The sequence below is a fragment of the Corvus hawaiiensis genome, chromosome 6 (assembly GCF_020740725.1).
Source record: "Corvus hawaiiensis isolate bCorHaw1 chromosome 6, bCorHaw1.pri.cur, whole genome shotgun sequence".
NCBI lineage: Eukaryota > Metazoa > Chordata > Aves > Passeriformes > Corvidae > Corvus > Corvus hawaiiensis.
Genome location: NC_063218.1, coordinates 62,886,440 through 62,912,375, shown reverse-complemented (window position 1 = coordinate 62,912,375; position 25,936 = coordinate 62,886,440). Strand labels below are relative to the sequence as shown.

The window sequence follows — 25,936 nt, the reverse complement described above, 5'->3', positions numbered from 1 at the left end:
AAAATCAACCTGGTCAAAACCACCAGCGCTCAGTTCCAACGAGATTTCACCTTAAAAACTGAGTGTATCAAGTACCCACAGAGGATGCTATGTGCCTCTAGAATTGAGAAGTAACAGAGCAGCACCCTTTAGGTCTGCATATTGAAACCAAGCACTTGTACCCCACTTGCCTGTAACCTCCTCCAGGGGCCCAGCCTTTAACTGGCAAAAACAATGGGAACAGAGATGTCGAGAGCTGCAGGAATCAGTAGCAAGGTGTAGCAAGTAGAAAGGCAAAAACAAACCACAAGAATCACTTCAACACCCCAATTATTTTCAAGTTTAAGAAGAAAAAACTTTTTTAATAATGCAAACCTCAAATTTTACCTAATGATGTACATTCATTTTCATGATTTATACAATTATTGCATAAGATTTGTGGTCATTTACATCTTCCAGTTCAAATGACATTAGGTAGCACAATTTTATATTAAATTCTAGTTACACTTCCAGTCAATTACACAAGTGTGAAACAAGAACAAGACAAGAACAAGTCCCTTCAGAATGCCTTCTCCACATTTCACTAGATGCAAAGATGGCATAATGGAGACAGCTGTGATGTTTATGGTAATCCCACACCAATTTGTGTTGCTTTGGTAGATTGTAGTGTAATGTAATGGCAAAAAAAAAGCCAAAAAACAAACCAAAAAAACCCACAAAAAACAAACAACAAAAAAATCAACCACAAAATCCCAAACAACCTTAAGAGGCCATAAAAAATAGTGAAACTTGCAGGCTGATAAGAACAGGACACTTCCTTTTTGGCAAGGCAAAGCTACTTCAAGTATTCAGAAAAGTGGAAAACAAAAAAGATTTTTTTTTTTCCGATGAAAAGGTAAAATAAGACTGTTCAACCACTGCTTAATAAGTCCCAATACACTGGTGGGAGTGATTATAAATCATGCTAGAAGGAACCGAAACCATCCTGACATAAAGCCATACTGAACAAAACAAGCTCAAAACTAGAAAAACCGTGTGCTGATGCCTTTACCGGCTTGCTGTGATGAGTGTTTTAAGTGCATGACTGAAAACAAGCATGATGACGCCACTGAAACCAGGAACAGAGACAAGAGACTGCACACAGACAAGGGCATGTCTTAAGAGGCAGGACCGCAGAAGTAAAGATTGCAGGAGTAGCTCAGAACTCAGCTCACATTTGTTCTACACATACGAAAGCGACAACACGTTTTGCTCCACAGCACAAAGAAAATACAAGCAAAAGATAAAGAAACAGACAAGAATCATTAAGTAATTTCTGAACAGTGAGACCTCAAACACATCATCATCCTGGATATTTTCCTATCCTTCATCCAGGACAGAGAGAAAAGGCAAACAATGAAAAAAGAAGAAGAAAGGTACACAGGATGACTGCTTGGCACTCTTGAAAAATGTTTTTTAACTAAAAAAAAAATCAAGGGACTTAAGAATAGTAGCCAATTACCTCCCCCAAGCCTTTGTCAATACAGAGATGACCACAATAATGTGTATTTTGGTGACAAGTGTCTCAATGAGAAGGCAGTGCCCCAAAGGGCAGTTTGATTTTTACACATAAAAACAGTAGTTGTGGTAGATTCTATTCTTCATAGCAGTTTACTAGTTGTGACAGAGATTCAAGCAAAAACACCTTTTTAGAGGAACACTATGGGATAATGAAAAGCATGTGGACACAGCTTACCGTGAATCCTCCACTTTGGATTTGTTGAGAAGCTGATTTACCCAAAAAGTTTTACCCAGCTGAAAGTTAGTGGTCCACAGCACGTGGTCCTTAAGCCATAAAATAATGTGATCCTGCAATACTGGTTGAGCACCTTCAACTCCCACAGGCTCAAATTAAAATTTCAACTGTTAAGCACTTCGATTATCCCATTCAACCTTTTTTTCCTCCCCTTCCCCCTTTAAGTGGTCGACTCCAGTGACCATGGTACAACATTCCAGCCAAAGTTCATTCCCCTTAGCTTTTTCATGGAATACGACACAGTGTAGAACAGGACTTGGAAAAAAGTAAAAGGAAGAGGTTCAGTAAAGAGCAACATGAGAACATTGACTCTAAAAGAGAGCTCAGTTTTACCACATTGAAAACCACGAGTGCAACTGCTCCAGCCCAGGTTCTGGCTGCTCTCAGTGACCAGAGTGGCACAGCCAGCATGAACCCTCATGGAAAACAAAGAAAAACAGGGGATGTGCAAAGCAGGCAGCCCCTGTTTCTAAGCTGGAATCGATTGTGTTCCGACGTGATTAACTCCTGAAAATTTGGTAAGATATGCTGGTGTCACATTACAATAAAAACAGTGTTTCAACTCTCACTACAGGAAGATTAAGGATTTTGTTCTGGTCCTGCCTAATCCATTCATGAATTGCAGGGCACAGCCCTTGCCACACTTGCCTGCCAGAAAAGGCAGCTCCATTTTCTTGTGCTGAAAAAAGTAGCAGGCTTAGTGGTTATAAAGTTCGTGTCTTAAAGTGCACTGTCATTTTAAACAGACTTCCCCTATTAAAAAAAAAGAAAATAAAACCTTCTGATATCAACACTCTATAAAAATAACAGCTGCAATACTGCTTCTAAAATTGCAACTTAAAATCAAGTTAGCCAGATCCAAATCTTTTCCAAAAAAAGATATGAACCCAAAATAAAAAATCTTTCTGCAGAGAATTGCGAAGCAAAACCTCACATACTGTCCTACAAGCCCCTCTCCTAACAGCATCTCACAGAAAATCTATTCAGTTTCTTCCAGCTGACAACCTCAAGAAAACTGAGGTCCAAATAAATCAGTCCTTCCCACCAGTCACCTACATAACTGCAGGTGTGGGTGCTGGTGCAGTTTTTCCATCAACTCCTCCTCTGTAGGTTCTTCCAAAACATCTCTACAAAGAAAAAGCATGAGTTGTTAGGGGCAGCAAAGGGATCTTCCCAGTATTTGTTTCTGCAATGCACATACTGAGATGTAACGTGTGCTTGTTTCAAGAATGAAACGAGGAATTAAAATTACAATAAGCTGATGCTCCCTAAAGATGCATCTACTTGCAAGTGATCCATCCTCTACAGATGTGTCATGGAAACCAGCAGCTGTTTTCCCACAAGAAGCAGGGAAGCAATTTCCTGCACACAGTACAATACAACTGGAGGTCAGTGGATTTGTTTTCCTGAAAAAACTCCCAAATGAGAACATGCTCCCAGTGCTACTATTGAGTATCCAACGTGCACCAGAAGTTCCACTAATGCACAATCATCGAGTATCAACTCACCACCCACAATTTCATAATAAGCCAAGAACATGCATCACTTTCCTCATCATCCCTTTTCTTCTTTCCCTTGTTTTTTCCTCCCTCAGCAGTTGTTCCCCTCACCCCCAGCACCTCTTTTCCCATCCTGCTATAAGCACAAAATATATGAAGGTTAGGCTACCAAATCAGCTTAAAGCAGGCCTAACTAAAGCCCTTGCTGAATTTCTCCAAACTAACAGATGAAACAGTTTGCTTCAGAGGGAGGAAACAGAAGACCTCTTGCAGCCAGCACACTTTTTTTAAAGCAGACAAACATAAAAAACTACAGTGATTATCAAGTCCAGCCCAACTCACCTGAACATGAGTTCAACTGTCCTCTGGTATTCAATATCTGAAAGAGACTCTCGCTGGCAGCGACGGTCCCACTTGTGAATAAAGTTCTGAAATGTAAAAGGAACAGCAAAAAACATAAATGCTTCTTCTGATGGCACCAGAAAAGAGGTTATATCTGGTCACTATGTTTGCAGATAAGGTTTGGGAGGGGGGTGAGATTTGTTTTTACACAGTATCAGAACACTGATTTATTCAGGCATCCCCTTATTTACTTGCTGCAGGTCACTACTTTACTCAGACCTTTGTTCAGCAATGAAATAACTTTCTCATCACAAACTGAAAGAACAGCAGAGCAGAAGACAGCCCTGCTGCCTTCAGCTCCTAGCAAGGACTGCCTCCCCAAGACAACCGTGTGAACTACCCACGAGACTTCACCTGCTTTGCATTTCTTCCTCTTTAAAAACCCGACAATATATAAACATACTGCCAGTCCAGGCATCACAACTTAAACTCAGCTACTGGTTTTGTCATGTTCCCTCACCCATTTTGAATAACTCTGACAAATGAATACCTAGGGAGTAGACATGCAGCTCAGGCAAAAAGAAAAAAAAAAGGGAAAAAACCAGTGATTTCCTGCTCTCCTGCTATGGTTGGCTCTGCAACCAACCTTTGGCCATAGCCCTGCAGAAGCAAGCAGGTAGAAGATGTCCTAGACTGAAAGTTTGCCACTCTTCCTACTGCAATAAATTTTAATTCTCAGTAGAGTCAGCAATGCCAAGAACAGCTCCAAAAGAAACTTTCATAGGGTTTGAGACGGGGTGAAGTGCCCTCTACAGGTTCTCAGTTCCCTCCACTACCTACAAGAGAAGCCCACAATGATGAATCCAGAGGAGATGGTTATGATTAGCATTCCCTTCACCATTGGAAATTTGTATTTGCAGGGAAGTATGCAATGAGAAACCAGCAGAACCACATGTTCTTCATGGCATTGTTTAGGCAACTGCACTCCCACAGCTTCTCTGAAAAACTCTAGAATATGATCTCTTGAAAATAAGTAATCAGTTCCACTCCTCTAGCGCGGAACCGAACAATGGTGGCGATTCAAACAGGGGTGGGAAGAAACACAGGAGAACCACATAAAATAGAAATTTTAAATTTAAATGGCTCCCTTCATTTGCTGGCAAATTAAAATGCAAAAAGCCTGCAGCTTGAATAACTAATGCTGAATTTAAATGTTAAGGTACAAGAGAAGCAATTTTACAACACACTAAATACTTCTCACCTTTATAATAAAGAGTGATACAATGAAATTGTACACAGCCAATGAGACACAACCAGTTTTGTGACAAAATTGCAAATAAAACATACAATTCTCTAGGAAAAAGAAAATATTTCCTCAGCTCCTTGGGCATAGGGCAGCAAGGAGAAAGGTAAAGTAAGCACACACAAACCCAGCATAAAGTTTTCTGGGTTATTCTCACTTCCTGCACAAATTAGAACCCATTTTCAGGATCTCACACCAAATAAACACACTTCCTTACCTCCAGAAGTAAAGCTACAAAGAGATTAACCCAGATGACAGAGGAGATCAACCACCAGGCTACAAAATAGATCTTTGCCCACCTGCAGATCAGATGAACAGACAATATATAAAAGAGGTCGTAAATAACCTCAGCCTGAAAGTCAGCAGAGCACCATGAAATCACATTTTTTCCCTTGAAATATAATGTTACTACTTTCTTAATGGAAAAGGGGGTATGGATCAAAAAATTAAAAATAAAAAATGTTTGCTTTTCATTAAGTTAGCCAAACAGACTCACTCTCCTGGGTTAACCAGCTAAGGATCACTGGAACAGCTCAACCCAGGCACCATCCAGTTCATTCAAGCATTCCCATGAAGTCAGTAAATACAAATGAAAGATATGTCCAAGGTTTTACATCTACAAGAAATTGTTCACCCACAGAGAAAACACAGAAGCATTAGGTTTATTTCCTATATACCTGAATTGATCCAAAAGAAAGGAAAGCAGGGTATACTTCTTGTTCAGGTACCTTACAAGCTGGATTTATACAGGACTTCTTCAGTATGATTACTGCTACTTACGGACTTGAATATCTTGAAAATGCATCCAGAAAGACTTGCCAGTTGTTCACCACCATCACATCCCACAGGGTTACCACTGCAGCCTAAATAACGTGAGTAGAACAGAGCTTAAGCAGCTGTACCACAGATTTAAGCCCCAGAAAATGAGGAGGAAAGACAAGCAGAGAGGGGAAGAAGGAGGGATTTCATCCATGATCAGACTCACAGCAAAGTCATCGAAGTTGTTGGGCCAATATTCCAGCTGTTCGTAGGTCCCACACTGCAGAGTGCCATTGTCATTTGTTGTGTTGGCAGCACTGCAAGAGAATTACAGGCTGATGTGAACACAGCTCCCTGTGAGCTCTGCTTTAGAATTCTTCTTGGAGAAAGTTAAGAGTATCTCATACGGGCAGAAAACAAGGGAAACAGTTCAAAAAAGTATTTCAGATTAAGCAGGGTAAAATTCCAAGCTACAGATAAGCATTCCTGCAACTTCAATGCAGCAAGAAGAAACAGAAGGAGCAACAGAAAATGAAGTCTTGTGATTTAACATGAAAAGTAGGGTGGCTCCAAGAATGAGAGAAAAGAAGAACCCAACAAAACCAACCACAAACAGATCAGAGGTAAAAAGCTGCAGATGCTTTTGAAAAAAAGATCCTTTCTGAGCAGTGATGTTTAGAATGTTACCTGGTATTTCCCAAGGGAACAACAGCACCTTGAAATAGCATTATGCCAGTTATAGCAAATGCATAGAAAACCACCTGGAAGGAACACAACCAACCATTAGCTTTGAATATTTCTGTCACTAAATAAGAAAGCAAAATGCAATTAATACGGAATTTACATTAGTACCACAGTTAAGGTAATTGCATCAAGAAAAGCCTGAAGCTTTTAAAGTGAATGTACTTCTCAACTGCTCACTCTTTTTAATATTCTACTTAGCTTTAAGTTGTTAAAATGCATTAAATCATTTTATTTCATCATCTGTTTTACTTCTCTGTGTCTCAGAATGCTGATATTTAACTATAAACGTTGCAGAACAGCAACTTAAAACCAAAACTCAGTACCAGTATTTACTAAGAACAATATAAATATCTGAGTTTTCTGCTAGATTCAATAAAAGTAGGCTTTCACTAAGTTTAACTGAAAGACAAAACTAAGTCAGTATTTTATATTCCATCAGCAACTTCCTTTAAAAATTCTAAAAATAAAGTTTTCTATAACACAAAGGATTTGGGAACTTCTGTCTTTTAACTGTTAGAAATGCAAACTTCTTTTTAAAGAGACACCTTTCAGTCTTTAGCAGTTGCCTAAGCGATTTTTGCAATTTTTATCCTAAAAAGATTGTTCTAGAAATAACCTACAGCTTTGCTCCTCTGAGAAGGAGCCATTTGTCCCAGGAAACCTTGAAGCAAGCTGAGTCTTCACACAAAAAGGAAATTTTTTTTTTTATTTTGCTACAAAACAAACCCAAGAATGGGAGGTCTGGAAGGAATAGAAGAGAACTGTCCTGGCCTATGAACCCTGAAAACCACTGGAGTAAGCTGAAGCTGACATTTCACAGCCTGCCAGAAGATGGGGTATCTGGCCTGGCAATAAAATTAATTTTATTCTTTGAAAAAAGATATATTTAAAACACTCACTGCCTGGGAAATTAGCTAATCAGTTACATTATTTTATCAGCATGTGTGTCCCAGGCTAACTTTAGGAAAGATATTTTGCATCAGCTGGCAATGGAGTTGGATTTCACTACAGCAGAAGCTCAGTGAGAGTTTCCATGTAGCCCAAATTAAAAGCAAATCAAATCAATGGAAGTGGCAAACACTGTGGCAGACTTGTCTCATAAGTGTGACTTGAACAGCACAACAAAGTTTTTACCACCTTAGTTTTGCCCCAGTCAAGATCTTTATTTCAAAGTACAACATAAGCCAGTTTAAGGCCTATCCTCTACAGATAAAAGCACAGATTATTAATGACAAAAATAGGTATTCTGGTTAAATTGCATGCTAGGTATATAGACTAGAACAACAAATCATTGGTCTTCAACCACTCCAATTAAGGGACCCTATAAAAACCCATGAACAATAGCAAAACCAAACCCACCCAGGCACTTCTTTACCCTACCAGGAAGATGTGGCTGCAAAGCCAGCTCGAGAGTTGGGAGAATTTATGTAATGGACATCACACATTGTGATCCACCCTTTAATCACATGTTTGCTGAGTCTATGTTCCTACACAGACACACCTAAAACAGGATAGCAGAGGCTCTTAAAAAATCCTGCCCAAACATGCCATCTCAAGACCTTCTCAACCAAAAACAAGTATATAGTTGTTTTGCTATTTAATTTAACATAAGCAAATCAGGGTAAGGAAACCTGGTCTACTTTTAGCATGGATGAAATTGTATTTGAAACCACACTACCCAAGCTAAGGCAAACACTCAAAGGAAGCTTTAATCAATCTTTTAAAGATACTCCTGCTAAAGGAGGCACTGCCACTGTGTGCTTGCCACCACAAAACAGCAGTTTATTGTGGCTTTCCAAGACATGCCCTGGGGAAGAACTAGCTGGTTAAGGTGAAATGTTACTGCTCATGGTGATTGTACAAGAACCTAGTTAACTTTGTTGGTGACATACCCTTATTATACCATAAAAAAGGAAATTACAGTCTTGCATCATGACTTACCACAAGGATTCCTGCAAAGGCTCTTAAGTTTTTCACCAGATCCAGCAATGTAGTAACAACCAAAGCCATGAACTGAAACAGAGCAGAATCCTGTACATATGACATCCACCACACTTCCAACCCATATCAAATTTTTACTAAAAGGACAAAGAATCACATCCAGAGAACTTGCCTGCCCCCTCCTCACCAGAGAAAACCAGCTCAAGAGACAGTGATTTTGTGAGGGGCTGTGCGAAAGTCAGGACAGTTAGAGCGGAGCCATCCCACTCGTGTGCAAGAGAAGTGCAACCTACACGTTATTCTGAAAGGCTCTAACAAAATTTATAGCTTGACCAACAAAGAAATCCGTGTTGTGGAGGGAAAAGCAATCACCTTCATGTTGGGGATAATCCGCAGGAACCTGAACACAATCAACATGTTCACCAGTCGCACCATATCCCACAGCGACAACAAGCCCATGAACTCAGGTCTCCTAGACAAGGGAAGAAAGTAACAAATCACAGAAACAGCCCAGGACAGAAAGACACAGTTCAATCTACTGGGTTACAGGAAATGTAAGTGCATTGATTTACTTAGCAGGAATCTCAGCTACAGTAAACTAATAACTGATGAAGGAAGGAACCCCTTTAGCCTGGGCTCTTAAGTGTGCCTAGAGAGCCCTTTGAAGTGCACGTTTGTGCCTTCTGCTGGGGAGGAGGCACCAAAGAGGGTCCTTTCAGAAAACAAAGTGAATCAAAAGGACTGCTAGAGGGAGATACTTCAGGAACTCATGCAAAGATGGGCATCAATCCTTCGGGGTATGCCTGCCTGAAGAAGGGCTTTGAAAACAGCATGAAGTTAAAAAGACTGTCTTGTCAACCTTCTTCCTTACATGTGTATATCACGGGAAATGGGCATACACTTCAAAACTCAGCCTGAATTTTAGCTTTTACATGAGCATGCTGAATGGTTCTTGGCTGGAAAGGAGGGCAGGTGGTGGGGGACTAAAGCAGCTAATGACAAAGGACCTTGGTAACAGGGATGCTAAATCATGATTTGTACCTCCAATATATTCATCTCTAATAACGAAAGAAATTATTTAAGATAACCCTGCATAGAAGGTATATTCTAGATAACAGCAACATCACTGTCCTGCCCTGAAGGTGGTGATTGCTTGATCTGTGGGTGTAATACCACACATCAGGACCCAGAGTGACTCATCTGGGTTGTAATCTGTTTGCAGTGACTGACACAAAGACCTAACAAGAATTACTGGTGCTCCAAGATGATAGAGCAAACAATTGCCTACATTTAAGAATCAAAGGACAAAATCAAACCCAAACATAATGATAACATCAATAATTAACGTCACTAGTCTGTAGCAATTACTCTTCTGGCAACCATCATGGCTGGGTGATAGGAATACAAGTAGTATTCAAACAGAAACTCTTCTAAAACCATAAGATCTGACTTGTCTAACCCTCTTCAGAGATTCTAGTGTAAATTAAGATAACTTCTTGATGGCAACATAACAAATATCCTGAAAAATCATGGACTGCCAGTGTCTTAAGCATGAGCTTGTACAAAGACACAAAGTAACAGAATGTGTCATGAATCACCCATGAAGATTCAGGAAATCTTCCAGAATTCCTTTGCTTTCCTCTTTTCTTGTGGAGGCAGTTTTCAAATTTTAAGATGAAGTAATGATTTTTATGTTTTTTACATCAAAAAAGAAATCAGGATAGTTATCCAAAAGCTGTTTGAACATAAGAAAATCAAAGTACAACTGCTTGCTATTCTAATATAGACAAATAGTGTAAGTCCCATGGGAATTTTCTTACTACATTTTGCATCATGAAGAAAACCTCAGCCTTCAATCTACATACAGGGTTAAGAGGTTTCATCAGCTGTTTGGGAGTTCATATAATTGGATTTATGGACAATCTGATACTGAAACATATTAGGTTATAGATGGTTGTGTATGCAGTATCAAATTCCCACTCCTGCACCCCTGGTAAGCACAGATCTGCCAAGATATTATTTTAGATGAGATTACAATTAAAACAAATGCACCTTCTCAGAAGAGCTATACAGAACTCTAAAATACTATGGAAGAAAAAGAATTCTTTCACTTATCCATATTGCATGCCTCTAGGGACTACAAGGGTGAGAAATTCTATCAAATTTGGTAAATTAAAGACTGGGCTGACAGTCACAGCATGATGACATGTGTGAGTATGACAGTGTGTGTGTATTTCCTGACCCACCCCAGCCACTGAGCAAAGTGCAGCAGGTCACAGAGGTTACTCACCAGCCAGGGTGAGGAAATCCATACACAGCAAAAGTTGCAATCTCCAGTACCTTTAGTCAGGAAAGAAAAATGAAAAAAAAATGTCAAAACTTTACTTTGTAATTCTGAGTTCCCGAAATTATGTAAGCCTCTCAACAGGAAACATTTTCAAGAGCTTTAAGCCACTAATTTGACTCACTTTAAAGCTCTGAATTGTCATATTTGCCTAGTTATCCCCCAAATCAACCAAATGTACACAGAGCATCCAATAGTGACACAAAAAAGGATACACAGTGAATACCATTAACCATGAATTTGACCTCATCTGCCACAGGGGCGTCAGGTTTTGACCAAATAATTATTATAATAGCCTGATAATTTTTTTTTAATTTAAAGAGAAAAGTGGTTTTAAACCATGAAACAGAATGCCTCATGCAATTATTCCAAGAGCTGAATTTTTCCAAATGAAATTTAAAAGGCTTCTTATCAGGAAAAGCACCTTTTCCATGGATTTAAATAAACCTATCTTCAGAACACAGACCCTAAGAGAACCATGCACTATCACATAAACTTTCAAGCCACATAAACCCACAGCACTGGCTCGTGTTGATCAGCTCAGCAGATCAGTGTTGAAAAAAAAGCAATCCCACCAGCTCTTGTAGTTCCCTAACCTCCCTAGCCAACAAATCCAAGAATATGTAAGCTAACAAAACACTTACCAGCAAAATTACAGTCAGAAGTCCATCAAATCTATTGCTTGGGTAAGACAAGTATCTTTTCAAGCCCATTGCTAAGATTTTCAGCAACATTTCCAGCAGATAGTATAGGATGAAGAAGCAGTTGATAGCCTTCACCCCCACAAAATAAAAACAACCATTAGAATTACTGACATCTCAGGGAACAGCAATAACTGCATGGAATACTGTTGTATCTTACCCCCAGGAAGAAGTCATCTCTTTCAGATGGCTGCTTATCTGCATCCATCACCAAGACCACCTTAAACAAAAAATATTTTATTAGTTTACTGCTTTACTGCTACATAAAATACATTTTTAAGCACAAGAACAGTTTTTCTTGCTTTGAACAGACCTTTTCAAGCAGTTCAAAACACATTTTTAACTGCAGGTATTTCCTCTTAAGACTTTGCATGTCTAAAGCATGCCAAAAACCCAACTGCTAGAAAAAGTAGTTATTTAAAGAGAAATTAAAGAACAAAAGCAGAAATTAAATTTGTAGCAGAGAAAAACCGGAAAAACAATCACAAAAAGAAAAAAAAAACCACTGCCCCACAACAAAAAAACCTTTACTTACACAAATAGAAATAATGTTTGCAAGGGCTACCACATTCCCCAAGTAGCCAAAGTAGGGATGGCCAAAGGCAAGCTGCATTTTCTGCATAAAATGGGATTGGTACTCTGGACTGGGAGGGTGCTGAAAAGAACACAAAGGATTTGCTGAGTCATAAAGCATAAGCATTTTAATAATAATAAAATAATTTAAAAAACGTTCCCCATCTCAGATTTAAAAAACCCCAAACATTTTCAAAGCAAAACTTCAGGGCCACAGGCTAATTTTGACACTGCATCTGGAAAATGTTTTCCAGCTGTGGCTATTAGCAGCAAGAGACCGTTCCTGACAATGGCACAACACAAGGTAATGGCAGAGAAGGGAGATAACTCAACCTCTCTCCAATGCCCCAAGCAGATAAATTAACATGAAGCTATTAATGGTATACATCCCGTCCTCATTTCCCAACATTTAATTTCGAAGTCTTAATTACATGCAAACATAGAAAAGAACATTTCCTAGCCCTCAAATAGTTTAGTGTTTTGTTTTTCCTTTCTCTCTCTCTCTCTCTCCAAGAGAAAGAAAAAACTGCTTTCTGCCCATCTTGACCTGAACACCGAGAGAGAATCCACATTTTGCTCTTCCTTCAGGGACTGGAGAAAAAAGACTGAGCTATTTTGCCTGACCAACTCAGCATTAAAAATGATGAAAGAATAAGCAAAGATGCATTTTATACATTTTACACCACCTGGTAATCCGACACTAGTGCTGTAAAAGCCCCCAGAGCAATTTTGTTTGTGGCTATAAAAGCAGCTCAGAATCAATGCCATGTGATCACACCTTGTGTTCACGTGTTGCAAAGTTTGTTCATACACTTTACACAAGAGTACTCTCACTTATTATTGCACAAGACCAGGCAACTTCTGATGCTTTATAAATGATGGTCACATACATACTTGCTTAATGGCATCTTTGTCTAGTTCTTCAAAGAGCTTCTGGAACTGGGCAGCTGACAGTTGGTCACAGGAGCGCATTTTGAGCGACTGCATATGAAAGAGAAACATTCAGCTTAACATCTGCAATAGGTACATCCGCAAAGTTTGCTAAAACTCCTCAGACTACATTGGAAATCTAGGAATAAAGATGTAATTCAAGCTGTTAGAGTAAGGTTCAGTATTGCTCTGCTTTAACACAACGCTGCCACATGACTGGAGGACGTGTGTGGCTGTTGGAGTGAAAGCTCCTCTGGACTCAGGCCCAGAGGGAAGCCAAAGCACAGGGGTTGAATTAAAACCTCTGGACAAGCTGAGATACATGAAGACACACCAAAGTGAAATAGAATTACAGATTTTTTAACTTTTAGTAGAAATACATGCTAAGTACCTTAAACATTAAAAAGCTGTAGCAGAGACCTTAAATACAGTTCTTACTGCAGCAGTGTTACCTTTTCACAGAATTCTTTACTTTAGACAAAATATAGATAGAATTATACTGTTCACATTTTTTAGATAGTGTTCACATAAACAGTAAGAGCTGATAGAAACTGTATAAGCAAATCTGTGTAATACCTATGTAACACTTGTGTATGACTTACGACTGTTGGAATTAGACCAGGATGGGTTAAGAAAAGGAAAACTAGAATCATGTGTTAATCTTACTGGTCAATTAACAAATAGAATCCACACTTCTGTGAGAAAAAATATAGAGTGTATAGAGTATATGGAGCATATAGAGCATATAGAAGAAGCTGTTTTTGCCTGCTGTTGCTGCTGCTGCTTGCCTTTATCATGTAACCCCCTTCAAACTCTGCCTTCAAGAAAGCTGTGAGACCACAAAATAAAGAACTTATCAGAACAGCAGCCTCCTCTGCTCTTTTACCCTGGTCCGAGAAGGAAGGGTACCCCGTCAAAAGCTCAACATTTGCCCTTTTCTATTTTCCCTCTCTGGGATCACATATTCTTTTGGCAAACTTAAATCTTCAGTCCCATGTAGTAATGCCACTATTCTGTTATGATCCAAGGAATGCTGCAACAGAGGGCAGATCTCTGGATTTGCTAGTCAGGATTGATAGTCACCAACGTAAAGGCTAAGAAAATCCAGTTCTTACTCTCATGATGGCTTGCTTGCAGCGAGAATCCATCTCAGCTTTCTGAAGCACCTGTAATAAGGCCCCAACGCTGACACAGGACCTATTTAAAAGAAAACAGAATGGCAAAATGAGCAGTTCCAAATGCGTTTCTGCCCTTTTCTTCTTTTGAAAAGCGGATAAAATTACAAGTAGGAAAAAAAGGAAACAGACTCCATAAGAGTCCCAAACAGTGAACACCCAGTTAAAGAAAAAATAAATAAATGAGATGAGCAACAAAGTGCCACTTTCAAGAATGGATCCTAAGTAAATATATTAAAACAAGATGACCAAAAATCTACTCTTTTTTTTTGTTAGATAATCTACTGTTTCAAGACTCTTCACTTACTGTTGTGCACTAGCAGGAGTCTCTTTCAGGGAAGACAGCACCTCAAATGCAGCTCGGATTCCCAGCCGCCTCCTGAAGAGGGAGGACTGAACTGATTTCTGAGCAGTAAAAACACCACAGAGGAAACAATTTACTCACACTTCAGGCACTACTGTGTCCTATGGCCAGATAATATACTGATCCTTGGGCACACATCCCAGATTTGTGATTAGAGATCAGAACAGGAGACTGCCCTAGGCCTCACTCCCTCCAAGAACTCCGTGTACAAGGAGGAAGGAAGCAAGTTAGCAAACAAGTCCCTGGAATTCAAGTAAACATCCAGGTTATGGTTTATTTTCAATTATGGAGTGCATAGGCATATGCCTGTTCCAGAGACACTGGCAACAGCAAAGCTCAAGCATTTACAGAAATTCACACTACTGTGCAGGGAGGAGATTAGAGAGCTTGTCCAGCTCCAGTTTCTTGCCTAAAAGCACAAATCCAGAGCCACGGTTTTTCATGCTTTTTTTTTATTACAGTAATCACTTTCAAACTCAGTTACTTTATCAGCAGTCAGATTATGCCATGCTGTCATGTGACAAAGCAGAAAATTGAGAAAGAAGGGATGAAACAGAGGACACGGAAAGGATTACCAAAAATCCTCTCTGCACCTATTCTGTTTACACACCCCTCTGTCACAAGAGGGTGGGGGCCATTCCTTCTGTGTAATATTGCCTTGGGCTCATTATCCAACAAACTTCATCTTCTCTCTCAAACTCTACTGGAGAGGCTACTGGACCAGTCTGGGTAAGGCCTTGAGTAACCTGGTGCAGTGAGAGGTGTCCCTGCCCATGGCAGGGGGGTTGGGACTGAACGATCTTTAAGGTCCCTTCCAACTCCTTAATATTCTATGATCTGCAACAACAGCTATTTAAGCAGCACAGCAGATTTCCTTCTTTCCTTCCCAGAGACTAAGTTTAAGTTACTCTTGTCCTTGTTCAGTCATACAACAGTTTCTTTTTTTTTTTCCCCCCTGTAATAGTCAAAACTGCAGATCCACAGCATACATGGAAGCATGCAAGCAGGTCATTTTGTCACGGAAGGGAATCAAGCTGTAACAGCACATAAAGGGAAAAGTACCTGCATCAAAGAACATTTAGTACCTTAAAACTGTATCTGCAATCAGAATGGGAGGGCTGTTTTAATAAACAGATGAAAATACTTCAAAGGTTCAAGGTTACAGCAGAACACAGAAATCAGGAATGCTTTACTCACCAGAAGGTACCCTCGAAATTGGTTGTATATTATTGCTGTAAGCAAATTCATCAAAAACAAGTTGCCTATTGGAGAAAAAGAGGCAGTAAAATTTACTGAAAAATATCTGTTTATCTGTGGAAAGAAGTTTCAATGTATGCAGTAAACCAGATAGAAAACTTAAAAAGGGTTGGTTTTCTCATGTTTGATTTCCAAAATGTTTTTAATGTTTGAATACACTGTAATGCATCCATTCCCCTGTGCCATGTTACTAAAAATCTCCAAACCATAAGTCCCTTCCATGAAAATGATCTTAGAGACACTACACAATCATTGGAAGAAACACAAAAACAGAGAAATTCATGATTAAACTTTCCTAGAAAAATAAAACACTGTAGCTGGTATGCACAAGTGTCAAAGTTGAAATGCATTAACTTTGCTGAAGACAAGAGGTAACTTACCTAATACAGTGAAGAGGATGAAGAAGATTGAATATGCTCGATTCTTAGAATATGCAGGTATCATCACTGTATCAAATTTAACAAAAATAGGAAATAATACTTTAATGCTTGAGATGCACAGTGGAGACATCAATGGACTTTCGGCAATTGGTAAAAGCTCTCATACAGCTGGATTTTAGAGTGGCATATATAATTACACCACAGAAAGGCAAGAATCAAGTCACTAAAGGCATGAAAAACCTTTACACAACCTTCCTCTGGCTGTACTAAGAACTACCAGCTGAAAGAATGGTTACAGTAGGCTGAACAGAGTGATCTTACTCTGTTGTTCTTCAAAAGGAGAGGCAAGAGTTATTTCAGAAAGACTGCTCACCATCAGGATTATTTGCAGTAGTCAGCAAGACCAGCAGTGACGTCAGGGATTCCGGCAAATTCCGGAAATACACCACCCATTCCTTATCCTGCTGGTTATCCTAGGCAAAAAGATTGTCATTGTTAAGAGAAATACCAAGTAATCACTGTCTTACCAAGGAAGAGGGAAAAAAATTAAAATTTTTTTAAAAAAATTAACATCAGTCAACAATCAATTTCTTACACACATAATCAAATCTACCCCGTGGAAAAAGCAAAAGCCAAACATAAAAATTAAGAGAATGTGTATGAATACAGAGCAATCCTATCACTTATTAATAGCAATTAAAAAACACAAGGAAGAACAGGAAGCTCCACATGGAAGTTGTGCCTAGTTAGTACGTCAGACCCAGGAAGAACAATCACATCATAAACTCACAGCATAGGACTCTGAAGTAAGCCTGAATTGATAGAAAAAGCATCACCTCTTAGTCTGCAAGAGATACTGATACACTGCAGATAAAAGGACTCCCTGAATATGATTCAAAAAAAATAAACAGAAAAAACAAAGAAACAAACCAGCTTCCTCACTAATGAAGAGGGGCCTCAATAACCACAAAATATCCTGCCTATAAACTCCTCTCAAACACCTGCAGCTCTACCACCATACTCAGAGTGTCTCTCACTACCCCTTTGACTTCCAAATAGAAAACTTAACATCCTCTGAATTAGTTTTTTGTTACTAAAGTTACAGAAGTTACCACCACTACTCAAAACAGGGGTTTTCCCTTCCTCCTGCTATCCCCTGAGATCTGTAACTAACTGTAACTAGCTGTAACTAACATTTATGCACAGCACAGGAATTGCTGGGCAGGTAGGAAACAGGCAACTGTTCTGTTTTGAAAAGAATGAAGATTTAAAATGCTGTGTTTAGTATCAATGAAAACATCACATAAAGCTTCAACATCTTGGGGAAAGGAAATTAGGAAAAAAAGATCAGTGCCACAGCACCCAAAAATATATTTGCAATTACTTTGGCAACTAAGGTCATCAAAATTATTTTGTGGCTCAGTGGAAACATCAAATGATCTGCAAAAGGCTCAGATAGTGTCAGAACCTTCATCAAAAACACACTGGGAGGCTGATCTTGGATCCTCCACAAATGTTTTTTTTTCCTGAGGTCAAGAAGAGACGGGTAAAAAAGATGCAGAGTGCAAACAAAAGAAACATGAGTCAGGCAGCACAGGACAAGCAGCTTTTGAATCTGCTGCAATGACTGGAATATGTAACCCTAGAGGACATACACAAGACAAAGCAAAAATGCAAAGTCATGAATTTCATTAATAAACCTACTTTTAGAACTTGCCTGCGGTATTTTGCCGTGTTAGACAAAATTAATTTGTATGAATGTCAGAGCAGCACACTGAAATAGGAAAGTCCACTCTCTAATTTGTTATTTTTTACCTCAATGTACACAAAAGTGACTGGTTTAGGTATACAAGTTATACATCTGCTGAGGAAGCTCATAAACGAAATTAGATGTGACAAATAGAGATAATACAAAGGAAGGTAACTAAACAAAGTGGGAAAACAGAGCTCTGCTTCTAATTCCAGAGATTCTGTAACATGGGAATTCAGGGAATTTGCTGATCATAAGGAAGACTAGAAGAAGGCCCAAGTGCAAATTACAGTGGAAATGAAGGTGCAAAACTGCGATTAAGGACAGGACCAAAATTACTGGGAGAAATATGCAAGAAATTTTTGTGTTCACAGTAATATATTTATGGAAGGCCTTAAAAAGTAAGAACAAAAAAATACCCCAAATAATCTGAGTGTGATAAATTAAGATACAGGAAGTTTAGAAGAGAAGGAACATACCAAGATTACTGGAACACAAAAATTATTTTAAGCACAAAATTTCAAATTTGCTTTTCAAAAGCAGGAAGAGAAAAACGAGAGGAAAACCCAAAGAGATCTGAAACCAAAACTAATACAGGCAAAAACCTACCAGGGCATGGCCAGGGATACCAGTATTGAAAGGTGAGAAAGCACAGAAGAAACTAAAGTTAGCAAAAAGCTAGATAGGGAAGAGGGGAAAAAAAAAAAAAGAGTGATAATATAAATGAAAAAGTGACGAGAGCTTTGGAGACAAAACAGCACAGAGGGTTTCAACAAAAGCAGAGAAAGTAACTCAAAGGATCAAATCAGGTAAATGCATAAGGAAGTCCCCAGCATGCATGAATACTGTGCACATGTTAGAACTCTCCAAATGGACTTCAAACTCAACTCAGCAAGTCTGACAAGGTATCACAACCTTTTCAGGGGAAATGAGTTTCACTAGTTTGACTGTAAAACTAGGCAAGAGGCAGCTGTGCAAGTACAGATAAAAGGCACCCAGATCTACCAAAGCAGCAATAGAATTGATTACCTTTGTTCGAGCAAAGAGCAGCATGGCAAACATGGTAAAGAGAGACAAATGAACAGCCAGCAGTAGAACAACACTGTTGGAGAGAAAATATATCACAGGTTAATAGTAACTTATTCTTAATATCCTCTGCTAAAAATGCAAAATGATGCCAGATGAAGAGAACCAGGGGTATTTTTAAGAAGTTATATGGAGATAACAGGAGGAGATGTGAGTTTCGATTCAAAATAAAAATAACACTTGTGTGCCTCAGTTCTTCCCTTACAGAGGGCTTACAAGAGCAGAATTAAAACCTCCCACTCGACTAGGACTAAAAAACCTATGTCACATACACAGTCATGTCACAGTCTAGAGATCCTTTACAGACAAAAGGGAATCAGAAAGTTACCACAGCCTCCACCCACTGTGACCTGATCTCACTGATCTCTTAGGTACCCCATCCAGAAGGAAGCTGCTCAGATGCCCCACACCAGAAGACAGACAATAACCTGCTTGCTGTGACAGGATGTTTCCTGTGCCATTACCCACCTCGCCATTTCAGGCAATGTGCTGTTAATACTTTTTAACGTTTTCTTCATCATAGAAGAATTCTGGAGAAGAAAGAAGGGGCGAAGGATTCTTCTTATTCTCACACTCTGCAAAAACCAACGGATCAGACACTGAGCTCCCACAAGACTGGCAGCACAAACACTTTTAATGCAAGTTTGTCAAAAAGCACTGACACACATTGACAAAGTCAACAGTGTAATAGGAAAAGAAGTGAGCTCTGCTCTTCTGAGCTCACAAAACACCAAAAGCGATTTCACACCTCATTAAAATGATGAGAGATTGCTTTAAAAACACACATTGACCTTTCAATAGTCTCATCAGGCCACTAATTAGAAACAATCTAAGTTTATTGCTCACTAGACATAACAATCTGGCAAGAGATGCTATTTTTGTATTTTCTGCCAAGGTCCATCTCAAGAAAGGGATTAACAGAGAGCTACTCTCCATAAAAGCAAATAACACATTCTAAAAATAAGTGCTTGACTTCAATTTTCAGGCTGTTTGTTTTATAACCAAAGGGCCTGCTTATTATTTAGCAATTTCTGTCTCTGACAAGACCCCAACTGTAATTGCTTCTTTTCCCCACAACACTATAGCAAATAATCTGATTCTTGCAGTCAAGACATTTGCAAGCCTTCAAGTTATTCCTGTTACTTATATGCTACTTCAAGTGTTTCAGCATCCTGCATTTCAGGATTAGTCTTCTGTGGGCTACACTTAGCAGCAAAGAAACATAAAAATCCCTTTCTTTATTGCTATTGTCTTGTTCATCCATCCCAGCAGTTCAGCTGCTCCTTCTGCCACTGCTTTGTGTGGGAGGCTCCTGTTCAAACTACCTGTCCACTACCACACCTCAAGATTTTACAACGTTTTAAGATCATCTCTTACTCACTTCCCAGCATTTTTACCACATTAATATTTTCTTAACAAGGTTGCAAGTGCACAACAACTAATTTAATGTAAATCTATGGCAAACAAAACCAACTAGGAGAGTGCATTATCACATCAAGGAGGGCATGTCTAAAACCATTTCACCTGATGTGCCTCTCAGGACACAACTGTTTTGAACACAGCACAGCTTCATGTTAGAAAGCAGCTGTTAAACTACATAATTAACTTTTTCTTATACAGCACTACAGAGGCTCTGCCATTCAGTCAAGTTAAGAATATAACTCTCCAACTGCACACCAAAATTGGTGCCAGGCAATGAGTTTTCCCTGCCCTCTTTGACTGCTGAGACTAAAGCAATGAGTGTTATCTAATTTTACCAACACAAAATTTACGTTAAGAATCAAGCAGAATTCTTTGCTAAGCTACATTACATCAAACTTTTTCTGTGTTTCAGTGCATTATCCAGCTATCAAAGACCAAAGTGAACCATCTCACCCTCCTCTTTTAATTCTCCAATACACCACATACACCCTGCTGACTCTCCCTTTGCAGGTTCTTCTCCTCTGCCACTCTCCACAATTAAGCTGCTGATTATTTCTGCAGAAAGCAGTTCTTACCTCTTTGCAGAAAAAACTCAGTGACACAATCCAATCAGTAAGGGAAACAATTAATGTCAGTATATAAGCCATTAGCCATTTATTTTTCCAAAATTCTTTCCATCCAATTAAGTAACTCTGGACAAGGAAAAAAAAAGAACAACCATAATTTACTTTAATAATAAAATCAAATCCCCTAATAAGTCAGCACCACTTGTTTTTCCCAAGTATTTGTAATTTTACATCACTGCTCTTAGAAAGCTCTCCAAAATCCAAACAAAAATACATTATTGAGAGATTTTTTTTCTACAAAAAACTAAATAAAGGTCAGTAAAAGTGAGAGGTGCACATAGGCCACGAGAGAGAAATCCTTTGAACGCAAGAAAAATCACCACTTAATAAACGTAAAAAGGGATTTTCCAGAAATAAGTATCCCAAGAAAGGTCAGTTTCTGACTACTTTTATTTTGTATAAATGAACTGACATATATTTATTATATACCCCAATTTTATAGCCTAATACAAGCAGCTAAGCCAAAATAATTGCACTCTTAGCAAAATTTATTTCACTTATTCCAGACAATTAGGAAAATTACATTAAAAAAAGGGAATAAATGCCTTAATTTAATACATATACACTTGCTAATTTCTCCTGAAATGAGGCTCTAATAAAGCAAGGCAATTTCATCCTGCAAACACAAGACTTGAAAAACAATTCTACCACACACCTACTGTTTCATTCAATACCAGATGAAGGAGATGCTCACCTTCACAGATACATCAACCACGAACACAAGGAAGCAGAGCAGCTCAATGCTCTCCGTGAGGCCACAGGGAGGATTCCAGGCGGGAAGGCGGTACCGGACATCCGACGTGACGGTGAGCGAGGAAGGTTCTTCAATGAAAGCCAAAGCCAAGATTACAGTAATGGTTAAGCTCAAAATCCTGTTTGAAGAGAGATGAAATTAAAAATAAAACCAACAAAACCATAAAAAAAAGAAAAAAAAAAAAAAGGAAACCAAAACAAACCCCAAAACCAGCCACAAAATGAGTCAAAAGAATAACAAAATACTTCCAGTAAAGCAGTTTTTTTTGAAGTAAACCAAGCTTTATGATACCATACTTCACTCAAATGGGTTAGACCACACGGCAGCACTTGCCTAGCACGTTGTTGCCTGCATTGGTGATGTAACTGCTGACCACCAAATAACCTGAGGTGGCATCCTTTTGAAACTTACAGCAGCAAACAGTCTTGCTGTTAGCCAACATGTTTAGAAATAGACACTTTGAAGACTCTAAATGCACAGTGCTGTAAATCATGCTAATTAGTCCCCTCATGCAACAGCCCTGTGGCTGTTCCAAAGAGCCATCTACGTCATCACACTTCGACAGAACTTGCTGCTTTCCACTTCTATCATGTTCACATGTGGTCAATCCCCTTGCTTCCCACAGTAAGTTCTTATGAAGATAAAAGCACAATTATCAAATAAGCAAGAAAGATGAAGAGTAATTTTTTAAAAAGACTAACTCCTAAACAAAAAAGCAAAGAGAATAACCAAGTTCTTACCACTGGCAAGTCCTGGAATAGTACCATCGATAAAGCCACAGGGATTTGGAGTCCACACGGTGATTTATAGATCGATACTGAAGGCAGGAAGCAAAAAGGCTAATTTAAACATTACATCCAGTCTGTCTCAAAGACAAAGATCAAGTTACCAAAGCAAAGCAAATCAGTGCATGTTATTAAAGTATCAGGTCACCCATGACCACAGAGCTACTCTACATGTGTGAAAAGGGAAAGGTTTTAAAGAAGTTCTCCTATCTAAGGACCACACAGCTGCTCAGATAATTAAACTGTGTGGCAGTCATCTGAAGCAAGCTCTGTCATCATTTCAAATGACAGCATTTGTAATGTTTCAGTGACTATTCTATGTACTCGCCAAAATGGTCCACCCACTTAATTCCCCTCTCCAACATTCATTCCGCTCACGGATCTCATTTTGTCTTTCTCTTCCAACAAGCCATAAGATGCAAACAAATTAATTCTCAATAGAAGAGACCTCAACCTATGTCTTTGACTAAAACATGCTTTAAGATCAGGAAGTGTGATTCTTCAGGAATCCACAAAATCTGCTCCATCCCCCCTCTGCAACAGCTGCTGGGCTGCTCTTACTCTGCCACCACTGAGACGTACCTGCTTCCACACCTTAAATACATCTGACTCCCAGAAATCTCCCAACCAAAAGCCATCTAGAGGCAGCAAGAGAGCTCAAGAACTGCCCTTCAGCATTCCCACTGCCTGCATCTACCAGCTGGGAGATAACAGGATCTAGGAACCTGCAGTAACAGCCAGTAAAGGAGAGACAAAGAGGGCATCAAGACTTCCAAAGGCACCAAGTTCAGCTGAAGGGTTCCACCTTCACACTTGAAGCCAGCCTTAAACTCTTGAGCTTTTACCATTTCTTAAGATGTGCAAGTAGTCAGACTGAGAGGCAAATTACAGGGTTTGCTCAAATAGTTTCTCTTAGCAGTAGGTTAGTCACTGTCAAAACACTCACACTCAAACCAACCCAAACAAATAAACAAAAAACTACCATGAAATTCACTCCACAAACCAGCATCTCTTCTGAACCCTTAAAGAGATTACTTCATTGTGGGGAAAAATATATTTCTCCTAGGCAGAAGTTCACTGAGACTTGCATACCACAGGAATTTGAAATTCTGATTTTGCTTTGTGAATCAAGATGATGGTTTACAAAGGTTGCCTGAACACAGAAAAACTTAAAAACTGGCAGTGTGTGACAAACATCCAGCATGGGAAGCATAACAGCTAAGAAAAAATTAATACTTACTTGTATTGCATCTTCAATAAATACTATGGCTTGATTTATATAAAGGTCATTATCAGCTTCAGCACCTATGAAGTTAAAAAGAAGTAAGAATCACTTGCTGTATTTTGGACAAATAAACTTTGGATAAAACAGCTTATCATTAACAGAAGGTGCACAATCACAGTTCTCATGACAAAGGGCACTGTACACACACAAAGAAAGAGAGTTCCTGCCACATTTGCTCTGTTAGCAGCACTGTGCATTACGTTAAATAAGTAATAATAATACCAAACACATCATGCATCTTTCTGTGTTTTGTTAAAAGGTTCTCTTTTAGGTTTAAGTAGCCAGACTACACTGGTAGTTAAGTAACACAAAACTACACAGAGACAAGTCCTAACAGGCAAAATAATGGAATTTAAATTATTCTGTGAAAGAGTGTACAGTCAAGTGAAGCCAGAAAAATCAGGCACTACTATTATAGCAATTTTTATTTTTGTTTAATAAAGATACTGTGGTTTAAAGTGATCTTGTTCCTCCAAAACCAACAGGAATCTCCAGTCATATGAGAACTAAATTAAGTGCTTTTTTAATTTGTTCTGACAGTTACTATTACCATAGCAAACAGATCAGAGCTCAAGACACAGCAAGGGATGAAAGAACACAGATTGAAATAAAATACCACTAAATTAGTTACTATGACACTTTTCAAAACCCAGTATTAAGAAGTCTACGTGAAGATAGACACATGAAAAATAAAGGGCAGCCACTTGCGTTTACTTGAAGACAGACCTTTCAGGAACTAACCTGGCAATTAAGCCAAAAAGAGAAACATAGGCAGTTAAGGTCAAAACAAGGAAGAAAAAAAAAGAGATTCAAAAAGAGATAAAAAAACTGAGGGGGACCCAAGATATGAAAAATATATGCTACTGTAACCTTCCCACAGAGGGGAAGAGTCCCAAAGAGCACTTCATACCATCTCCACCGAGGAGACAGCAATCACAGCCCAGGATGCAACAGGAAAGGGTCCATCCCAGCAGTAGCACAGTGCTCTCCTCCAGACACCAAGCAATGCCAGCAACACCACTGATTAGAGTCACAGACAATTTTATGTTCCACATGATTCAGTAGCATCAATTTCCTACAAAGACTGCAAACAGTTTTTAAATGTCGCCCTTTATCTGAGCATCAGCAACAACAGCTTTGTACTGATCCTGATATGAACCATGGTGCAAGAAAGACCTGAGCATAAACAGGAGACAAGCCAGGCAGTAAAGACATTATTTTTTTCATGACATCTCACACTAGTGAGATAAAAATAAAAGTTGCTTATAGGAACTATTAGTTTAAAGGACTGCAAGGACAGCAAAAGCTTTAGGTACTTGAAGCACACACCAAGCCACTGGTGTTGATGCCAAGGATTTTGGAAGGGCAGAATCTAAGCGACTGTTCAGAGTATAAAAATAAAACAGGGAAATTAGCCAAAAATGTTTACTTTAGCAATTTCTCCATGCATTCTACCACGGATATCCAATTTATTCTGCAAATCTTAGTCACAGCAAGTGACACTTAGTCACAAGTGATGATTAAAGCACTGCTTGGTTTGGGCACACAGGATCCACCCGAGACCCCGCTGCACTTCTGGCACTGCACAAAAGAGCAACAAAAAGCGAAGGTTCTCTTAGGTGATGCGATACCCTGAAAAGAGACAACCTGAGGTCTCCAAAGGATTCCATCCTGGGGGAATTGAGATGTCAGACCTACGACAGTCACCGGGTTTGAGAAAAACTTGTCAGCACTTTAGAGAAAAACCCTAAAATTACATAAGGAACTAAGGACGCCTGGGGCTGCAGCAGCAGCGCAAGGCTCGCACCTGAGTCCAGCGATAGCGGCTCCCTCAGAGCCGTCCCCGCCAGAGCTGCCGAGAGCAGCCCGGGCAGGGCAGCCGAGCCCCGAGAGCAGCCCGGGGGGCTTCCTGCCCCTCCCGCTCCTCCCGCTCTCGGGAGCGCCCCAGCTCTGCGGGGAAGGCGAGAGCTCCGCCCGCTCCAGCGCCCCGCGCACTCACCGTCCTCGGCGGCCGAGCGGGCACTGCCGCGCTCCCGCCACAGCCCCCGGCCCGCCCGCCAGCGCCGCGGGGGCAGCAGCGGCTCCGCCTCAGCACCGGCCTCCATCGGCACCACCGACCCCGCTCCCGCCGCGCCGCCGCCG

The 25,936-nt window shown here is 39.6% G+C and overlaps 1 protein-coding gene across 4 annotated transcripts; it reads right to left on the bottom strand.

The window, feature by feature from the left end:
- Positions 1 to 312: 312 nt before the first annotated feature.
- On the bottom strand, positions 313 to 25,936 carry TPCN2 (two pore segment channel 2). Of its 4 annotated transcripts, none has more exons than XM_048308109.1 (25): positions 25,794 to 25,931; positions 23,750 to 23,814; positions 22,465 to 22,541; positions 21,665 to 21,842; positions 20,920 to 21,036; positions 19,391 to 19,497; positions 18,866 to 18,938; positions 16,460 to 16,559; positions 16,087 to 16,152; positions 15,647 to 15,711; positions 14,393 to 14,490; positions 14,026 to 14,107; positions 12,875 to 12,961; positions 11,943 to 12,062; positions 11,568 to 11,627; positions 11,351 to 11,479; positions 10,653 to 10,702; positions 8,735 to 8,834; positions 8,363 to 8,434; positions 6,365 to 6,438; positions 5,904 to 5,994; positions 5,699 to 5,781; positions 5,136 to 5,217; positions 3,616 to 3,701; positions 313 to 2,901 (listed from the first exon to the last, which is right to left on the bottom strand). In XM_048308109.1, the coding sequence occupies exons 1-25, from the start codon at positions 25,897 to 25,899 to the stop codon at positions 2,823 to 2,825; spliced, it is 2,247 nt and encodes a 748-aa protein (XP_048164066.1). In that variant the 5' UTR covers positions 25,900 to 25,931; the 3' UTR covers positions 313 to 2,822. The 4 variants fall into 4 exon arrangements, with proteins under 4 accessions (XP_048164066.1, XP_048164068.1, XP_048164065.1 ...); XM_048308110.1 differs by lacking the exon at positions 313 to 2,901 and adding an exon at positions 3,018 to 3,136 and having other exon boundaries at positions 25,794 to 25,933; XM_048308111.1 differs by lacking the exon at positions 5,136 to 5,217 and having other exon boundaries at positions 25,794 to 25,933.

What these genes read in the sequence shown, in the direction of transcription:
- TPCN2 (XM_048308108.1), bottom strand. Translation starts at nt 25,899, where the DNA reads ATGGAGGCCGGTGCTGAGGCGGAGCCGCTGCTGCCCCCGCGGCGCTGG. An exon ending in TGGTTGATGTATCTGTGAAG is followed by an intron (nt 21,037 to 21,664) that starts GTGAGCATCTCC and finishes TTCCTTGTCCAG; the next exon opens with AGTTACTTAATTGGATGGAA. An exon ending in ACTCCTGCTAGTGCACAACA is followed by an intron (nt 14,108 to 14,392) that starts GTAAGTGAAGAG and finishes TCTTTTAAATAG; the next exon opens with GTCCTGTGTCAGCGTTGGGG.